General features: G+C 44.8%; 1 protein-coding gene across 1 annotated transcript; it reads right to left on the minus strand.

The window, feature by feature from the left end:
* LOC110536839 (short transient receptor potential channel 2-like) lies at positions 1–7,622 on the minus strand. Its single transcript, XM_036937355.2, has 13 exons — positions 7,398–7,622; positions 5,505–6,197; positions 5,007–5,207; positions 4,661–4,825; positions 4,337–4,511; positions 3,964–4,164; positions 3,554–3,716; positions 3,312–3,404; positions 3,012–3,204; positions 2,673–2,800; positions 2,304–2,376; positions 2,083–2,215; positions 1–1,882 (listed from the first exon to the last, which is right to left on the minus strand). Exons 1-13 carry the CDS (start codon positions 7,410–7,412, stop codon positions 675–677), a joined length of 3,441 nt encoding a protein of 1,146 aa, XP_036793250.1. The 5' UTR covers positions 7,413–7,622; the 3' UTR covers positions 1–674.
* Between the last annotated feature and the right edge of the window lie 1,281 nt (positions 7,623–8,903).

An 8,903-nucleotide genomic window follows, 5' to 3' on the forward strand; every position in this document is an offset into this window, starting at 1 on the left:
TTGGGTATTTTAATATTGGTTTGAAAAGCTATATTTAAAGTGAGATAGCTTTTTGTAATATATACTAAACAAAAATCTAAACGCAACATGCAACTATTTCAAAGATTTTACTGAGTTACAGTTCATATAAGGAAATCAGTCAAATTAAATTAATTAATTATACCCTAATCTAAGGATTTCACATCACTGGGCTGGGCGCAGCCATGGGTGGGCCTGGAAGGGCATAAGCCCACCCACTTGGGAGCAAGGCACAGCCAATCAGAATGCATCTTCCCCCTCTAAAGGGCAGAAATACTCCTCTGTTTCATCAGTTGTCCGGGTGGCTGGTCTCAGATGATCCCGCAGGTGAAGAAGCCAGATGTGGAGGTCCTGAGCTGGCGTGGTTAAAAGTGGTCTGCGATTGTGAGGCAGGTTGTAAGTACAGCCAAATTCTCTAAAACAACGTTGGAGGCGGTTTATGGTAGAGAAATGAACATTCAACACTTTACATGTTGCGTTTATATTTTTTTTCAGTATACACATCTTCGAATGGTTTGTACCTCCTTTTACAGCAAAAATGTTCCTATGCTACCAACTGCAAGTGTATATTGCTGTGTTGATGTAAAGCATCTCCTGTGGTCAACCAATTACTGTACTATGGATTTGACTGAAACAATGCTAACTGGCTGACACCTCTAATCTGGAGATGATGCACTCAGATATGCGGGTCTCATTGGTCCTCCATTAATGGACCCCTCCCCTTCTTGTGAGCCGAAGCCAGTGTCCTGTGAGCTGCTGCTGCCGGTCGGGGAAGGAACCACCTTCTCCCCCAGGATATTCACCCCAGCCCTGGCAGTATTCTCCACCACCACCATGCCAGCCTTGGCAGCCTTCCTCTCAGTCACATTCTCCTCGACTGCCCTCCCCTCCCCCTTATTCCACCTCTCTGCCACGTTGATCTTCCCCACCACTCTTTTCTCCTTTAGTTCCATCGCTTTGACCTTCCTCTCTACCTCTTTCACATCTTCCAATCCCATGTCTACTTTACCTTCATTCCCACATCCTCCCATTTCATTAACTGTTTTGTCACCTCCTACAACTCCTTTGTCCCTGATTGTATTATCCACACTGCTATCTACCTTTTTCCCTTTGTCTTTCACTTCCATCCTTACTTCTGCCTTACTGGCCTCTCCCTCCACCCTTTTCTCCACCATCTCATTGGTGCGTGCCTTATTTATCCCCTTCTCCCCCTTCCCGTCACTGTTGCCTCTCCTTTCCATCTCGTGCTCTGTCTCCTTTACCATTTCTTCCACTCTTACCTCTCCATTTCCTCCATTTTCCATGTTCTGCTCTGACTCCTTCACTACCTCCTCCACCCTTCTCTCTCCCTTCCTTCCATCAGCTCTCCCCTCCTCCATCTTCACAACATCCATGTCTCCTACCTGTTTCGTCCCCTCTGCTCCATCTAGCCCCACATCCACCTTTACTTCCTGTTTGACCACCATCCCTCCATCATTTGCCTCCTCTTCCATCTCCACTTTTTTGTCTAGTCCCATTGCTGTCCTTCCATCCTTTCCTATCTCCACCTTTCTGTCGTGTTCCACCTCCATCCCTTTGTCATCTAGCATCACCACTGCTCCAGCCTTCTCTTCCGCTACTTTTCCCTGTTGTCCCACCTCCACAGTCACCCGTAGAGGTGTGTGTTTGTTGTCCAGCCTGTTGTCGAACCCCCTGAAGTTGTTCTTGGCTCCCATTATGTATTTCCCCAGGATGGAGGAGCCATCAGTGTTGGGGATGTCTCCTGCAGCCTGGCCAGAGTCCACCAGAACCTGCATGATGGCCTTCATCTCAGCATGCAGCCTGCCCACCACCTTGTTTAGCTCTGTGATCCGATTACCCACATCTGAGGAGGTAAGAACAGACCAAACCAATGACACTGAATGCACCACAATGCTATTTACATACATACAGTACTAAACAGAGTATGTGTGTGTGAGGCCAAGTCAGTACTTCCTCTCTGTTTAACTGACCTTTAACACATAAACATGTCTTAACTGAAGACTTGAAGGCCCTAAGGCTGGGTCAGGAAACATGATGTGTTACCTTTTCTCTTGGTCTCCTCAAACTTCCGACGTTCAGACTCAATGTAGCGCTGCACCAGAGCCCGTATCACCTGCTGGCGATAAGGTATCTGGTTCTCCCCCGACCCTCCACCATCCACCTCCTTCCCGTTCGACTGGACAACGAAGGGAACAGACACATTCTCATTGGTCTGCATTCTGTATGTCAAGGCCATGTCAAATGAGCTGAGGTGGAGTTCTCACCATGGAGGTTATGGGGGGATAGTCTGGTGTCGAGTTCAAAGTACAACAGCAGCAGATCTGACGAAAAATACCCCTTGGATAAACATGAAAACAGGAAATATGAGACGAAACTGACCTTTGAGATAGAGGTTGTTCTATTGTAGGTAGAGGAATTAGGCTGTATAACAGTATAACCTACCGTAGGGCTCTCCAGCCCTGTTCCTGGAGAGCAACCGTTCTGTAAGTTTTCACCCCAACCCTAATCTAGCACACCTGATTCTAATAATTATCTGGTTGATAAGCTGAACCAGGTTAGTTATAACTGGGGTTGGAGCGAACACTTACAGACGGGTAGCTCTCTAGGAACTGGGTTGGAGACCCCTGACCTACCGTATGAGGTAGAAAAAGGCCTTAGGTGAGGGGATGATGTTGAAGGGGACAGGCATAGTGAGACCTTCTCGGAAGTAACTCAGATAGAGCTTGGATCGGGCAAATTTCCACTCAACGTCAGCATCATCCTGAGAGAGGACAGGTACAGAAAGCAGCAGTCAGGGCACATTCTAGAATCCCTTCTAAACTTTACTGTGTAATCATAAAGGTCTATAGTTTAAGCTTTGAAACAGTTTTATCTGCTACAGCGGAATGCAGTTTCTTCCATTCAAAGGCATCTGTCCTGCCCTTGAGGTGGACCAACTGAGAGCCAAGTTTCCTGAGTGCAATCTTTCTCACCTCAATCTTCTGGAAGGAGTTGGTGATCATTGCAATGAGCATGTTGAGTAGCACGATCACAATCACCAGGGTGAAGATGCCGTAAAGGATTCTGCCCACAAACTCTGCAACCACAAACTCGGGCATGTCCACATAGTCCTGGTTGGCCACCCCGAACATGGTCCAGAACAGGAAACGAAAGGTCTCGTTAAACCTAAGGAATGGAGTTAGGGTCGGGAGGTTTATGATTGTCATAATGATTTAATAAGATAATTATGGAGCTATGTAGTTAAGTATAGTTTACTTTAAAATATTATTTACCTTCCAAGATATGGTTGGGTGACATAAGGAACATAGATGTTATTGATACCACAGAGGAAAGCAGTTCCAATAATCATCAATATGAACATGAACCTAGGGAGAGAAAAGAGACTCGTATCTATCAACCAACCAATATTGGTTCATTTTGTGAGGAAAACAGCACAATCACATACAGACAGTACCTCACAGTATATATTGCACAACATCTCAGTGGACAGCATAGCCTGAGCATTTCATCCTACCTCATCATGTCATCGATCATCTTCCCTATGGAGATCTGGAGTGTACCCAGAGACTCCTGTGCAGGCAGGATGTAGGCCAAGCGGGTGAAGCTCAGCATACTGGTCACTGCAAACAGTACCTCAGCTATGAGCTGGGGGTCCTCCTGATGCCAGTCCTGGCGCACTACAGGGCAGTGGCAAACAATATTAGCCAGTTTTACCCCAGGAAACATGAACATGTATTGCAGGATTGGGGTCAATTCCATTTCAATTCAGTCAATTCTGGAACAGGAAATAAACTGAAATTCCTGTTTACTTCCTGAATTGAAATGGAATGGACCCCCATCCTGGTAAAACGCCAACTTCAAATCTAACACCATGATAATGACCCAAATCCATGTCTCTGGTTGAATAAAGCCTCCTTCTCTCACCAGTCTGGGTGAAATAGGCACACTCCTCAGTCCCGTCAGGGGCCTGGCACAGGAAGTGACCTTTGAGCATGATGAGGACACGCAGAGTGAACGAGGCCAAGTACATGCTGAGCACCATCATGTCCATGCAGTTCCACCAGTCCAGAAAGTAGCTCCGCAGACCTTCAATCCACACCTCCTTACATTCATACCAGAAGAACCCTGTAGATGATAGACAGTACAATATGGAGGACTTTTCACTTGACTGATAACTGCTGTATGCCCAATTGTCAATTTCCCCATTCGACCATAAAGGAAAAACTGTATAAATATTGGTATTTCAATATTCATAGTAATAACAGAGTCTGTGTTAAGGGAGAAATAGCTAACCCACCGACCACCCACACCATGTGGAATGAGCTGTGCAGAATATTCTGCTGACGCGAAGCAAACTGATCTCTGTACAACTCCATGGTGATGGACTCTCCCAACAATGTGATGAGGAACCACATGTAGGAGGCAGAGTGAAGAAGGAACTTGATCACCGGAATCTTCAGTATCTTTCCCACCTGAGAGAAACACAGTAGAGTACATACAAAGCAAAATCAAATACATGAGAAAATGTACCCATACATCTGCAGGCCCAAGACAGACCCACACAGAGTCACACAAGGCCCATACAACATCACTACCTTTACAGAACTTGAGGCCATCTGACCTTGGACTTGGGTGCAATCCAGTAGACGAGGCAGAGGAGGGGCATGGTGAAGAAGATCCCCACAGACACCAGCAGCTTCCAGGCCGTCTTGCTGCCTCTCCAGCCAGACAGGTTCCCACACCATATAGAAGACAGCACCTGCTGGCAGATAGGGTGGGCTACAAACTAGAAAGAGAGAAAGAGCGGCCACAATTCACAAACAGGACATATGGAGAGGAATGCACCTTTCACCTCACTGAACATGTTCAGCAACCCAAATAACGGCACTCAGAATCTAGGTCTATGTACAGTATAAATACCCAGGGATGGTCTTGTCTACTAGCTCTGTATATTACTGTGGCTCTACCTGTTTTTGGTTGCGGTTGACGGCAAGCCTCAGGCGGGTCAGGTTGGGGATGCCCTCCTCGAAGGCCTGCTGGTCAAGGGCGTCCTGGCTTTCATCTCCACAGCTGTTCAGGATGGTGGTGACCTCACTCTGGTTACGGCACATCCCCAGCAGCTCCACCGCAAACTCCTGGCACAGCTCCTCCAGACCCAAGTACTGAGGCTGGGGGAGAGAGAGAACACAAACAATCACGCAGATAAACAATCTAATACCACTTCACATTACAGCACCGAATAAAATGGTAATGGTATGGTAACAAGTTATAGTTACTCACAAGGAAAACATTTATTTCCCAGGATAGTTATATTCATGTTCACGGGTAATCTCAGTGAACCCAGAACTACATTTGTGCGTCCTTTATGTTTACGTAGTCTGTCCACGTGAGATTTGTTCCAGGGTAATACACCACATACTTTGTGCAGAGGGACTATATGGGCATAAGCACAAACAGGATCTAACCTTGAACTCGGGTTCCTTCTTGGAGAGTTTGCGTAGCTCCCTGCTGAGACCGAAGGCACTGAGCATGGCGTCCTCTGAGGTGATGGACAGGTAGGCCCGGCTGGCAATGCCACGGTAGGTGTTGATGCGAGACAGGGAGAACTTCAGCAGGTCATACTGTCGCCCGTTCCTACACTCTAGACAGGCACAGGAGATCTTGTGTGGCCGTGGGATGATGTGGCCCTTCTGGGTCAGCATGGTGACAATCTCATACAGGTCCTTCTGACAGGCCAGCGTCAGCGGGGTCACGCCTGGGGCGAACTGCGAGTCGTCGATAGAGTGGTCGAAGATGGCCAGGGAGAAGGATCGCACATCCATCTTGTTGCCCTTCTCCTGGTCCAGGCGGTCGAGGAGCCTTTTCACCACGCGGGGCTGGTTGGTGTCCACGGCAACCAGCAGAGCTTCATGGATCTGGCGAAAGTCAAACTTGATGCCCTGGAGGAGGGCGTCCATGGTCTCCTCGTTGCCCAGGCGGATGGACAGGTTCAGGGCCTCTCTCCACAGCCGGTCCTCGGAGTCGTCCAGCTGGCGGATGATACCGTCACCAGTATTCAGCAGGCCACACACCATCACTATGTTCCCCTCCTGGATGGCACTGATCAGCTCCAGAGGGAAGCGCATCTTCTTGTTCACTATCTCCCGCCATTGCTCCGGCTAAAACCACAAGGAGAGGAGCTTATTGCTTTAATGTCTCCAAATCTAAATGACATTAATCCAAACTAGAATCCTTAGTTGCTACATCAATTTTTTTTATGTATAAATTAATGATATATACCCATTGATTCTGGAAGAAAATTACTTATAACTGCCTCATGAGCTTAGTTCAACTATCGTACCCCATCAGAACCCTAAATATGAGCTTGTTTTACTCCTGTTTGTAAACAACGTAAATGTAAACAATCACTGTATATCTTCAAAACATAGTAAAAACTATACATTTGATATCATGGGTAATCAGTCCTTACGTGCATAGCTCCGTCTATACATTTGATATCATGGGTAATCAGTCCTTACGTGCATAGCTCCGTCTATACATTTGATATCATGGGTAATCAGTCCTTATGTGCATAGCTCCGTCTATACATTTGATATCATGGGTAATCAGTCCTTATGTGCATAGCTCCGTCTATACATTTGGGGGTGGTTACATTTCTCCATCCAAATCCCTTAACTTTTTTGCTAAACAGGGGTGTGGAAAATGCTTTGTTATTGATTCCAATTAAGGATTCTAGCTTTAATTAATACAAATGTTTATTATACAATAGGACACACATCACAAATAATTTGTCTGCCCTGGGTAGCCTAAACAAGAACATTGACATTCATAAATGGGATTACCAAGCAGGTATTATACAGTAGGACAAAATTATAATGCAATTAATAACTTAGCGCCTTGGGTGTGAGAAAAAAATCACTTTACAAATTAAATGAATTATTATCTGAGCATTTAACAGGAATTTATACTATGAGAACATAAGTAGAAAACATGTAATATTATTTTGAGGCCCATCCCTAGATAGAATGGAAAGATATCGCCAAGACCATCAGTGATAATGACTTCTATTCTAGTACATCTGGTCACATTCATTCCCAATGCCCTTTTCTTTCATTATTTGCATACAACAAATATTTGCATCTTTTTAATCGTTTGTAGAGCACTTTGGGTTGCAACGTGCAAATAATGTAAGAAAGGAGCTTTACAATTGAAGTTTATTAGTATATGTAATATGAGTATTATAAGCAGACAAATTCTATTACATCATTGTTTTTATTATGTTAGAATACAGACACATTTCAAATCGATTTCTTAACATCATCTTTCTTTTCTATGAAAAGTTTTTCAAATACACTCACTGTGAGGTTTTCCATGTTTCTTCAGGAAAATTGACCGATAATGGAGTAATTGTCCCTAGTGTGAAGATGACCTCACATTATTGGTGGAAATCCAAGGTCCCCGGTTATTCTTGAGGCTGAGAAGAGTAGACGAGAACAGCAGTGGGCTCCGCTGACTGCTGTTTTGGGCTCCGTCAGTGTGCAGAAAATGGATCACTGTGGTCATGTGCTCTCGGCTGACTACACAGAGCTAGGTTAGAATGACTCCCCACAAACCAAATAACACATCTCTAATCCCCTGGGACAGGACCAATTAAAAAGCAACCATTTCAGTGTGTTTCATGCCTGGCTAGGCCCAAACCAGGCAGTGGCCCTTGCCTTCCTTACCAAGCCTCTATTAAAACGAACACTGCAATGCTCCCCAGTGGAAACGCTGCAGGTGAGATGGCTGTTAACTAACAGGTAGCAGCAGTCATTAAAGTTCCCCGTGGGACAAGTTCAGAGTGGTGAAAAAAAACAAGGAGCAGCCAACAAGACAAGATAAATCAATGAATTGAATTGATTATTCCGATTATGATTGATTACTTCTGAAAGAAATGTACTGAACACAGTCTATTGTTGTTGTTTATACTATACAATATGTAATAGATAATCATTAGCAGACATATGTAAACAGTGCAAACAAGAACAAACTGAGCCTTCAATGAGCTCAGGAGAGAACCAAACACTCAGAGCAGAGTGGGGAATAAAGGGAGGCAGAGAGAGGTTATTTTCAACGAGTATATATCTACAGAACTAGTCAGTAAAATACAAATGTACATACAGTATATTAAAAACGATAGCATATCCACATTTGCAGCACTGCCCACTAGATAAAAGCAGAAACATGTAAATATACAATGCAGTCATTCCTAGTCCACCCATTTGACATGGGAGTCCACGTGGTCTCCATCTGGATGTGGGACAGAGGGAACCTGAAGGAGCAGAAAGGGCAGTAGTGTTGTCATGATACCAACATTTTTACAAACGATACCGAGTAGTATCGCAAATACCACAGTGAAAGAAAAAAAAATTGGCCTAGCATCCTGTTCGCCCGTCCCCCGGCCGCTTGTTCACATTTTCTAAACGTTCTCAAAAAACCTGCTCACTGAAATGTACACTTCTACTCAATACAACACATTGAATTTAACTTCACACTGTTCAGTATATAATAGGATACTGCATAGAATGGGTGATTTGATCATTTGTGCAAAGTCCTACCTGTGATTTGGCTGGAGGAATGGGAGGAAGGAATATACAAGCATGTCATTGTGTCAGTAAGGGGAAAACACTGAATTAAAGCTTTACGCTTCAGTTAACACAGTCACACTCCCTCTGTCTACCTCACTTTCATAAACACACACACACACCTCTCTCTCGTTAGGCACCATTCAGAATTGAAGGAGCGCAATAAATAAATCAAGTTTTAATATAGTTTAGGCTTATATTAGACCTACAGTGCCTTGCGAAAGTATTCGGCCCCCTTGA

The sequence above is a fragment of the Oncorhynchus mykiss genome, chromosome 12, assembly GCF_057628025.1.
Source record: "Oncorhynchus mykiss isolate SJ-2025 chromosome 12, ASM5762802v1, whole genome shotgun sequence".
Taxonomy (NCBI): Eukaryota; Metazoa; Chordata; class Actinopteri; order Salmoniformes; family Salmonidae; genus Oncorhynchus; species Oncorhynchus mykiss.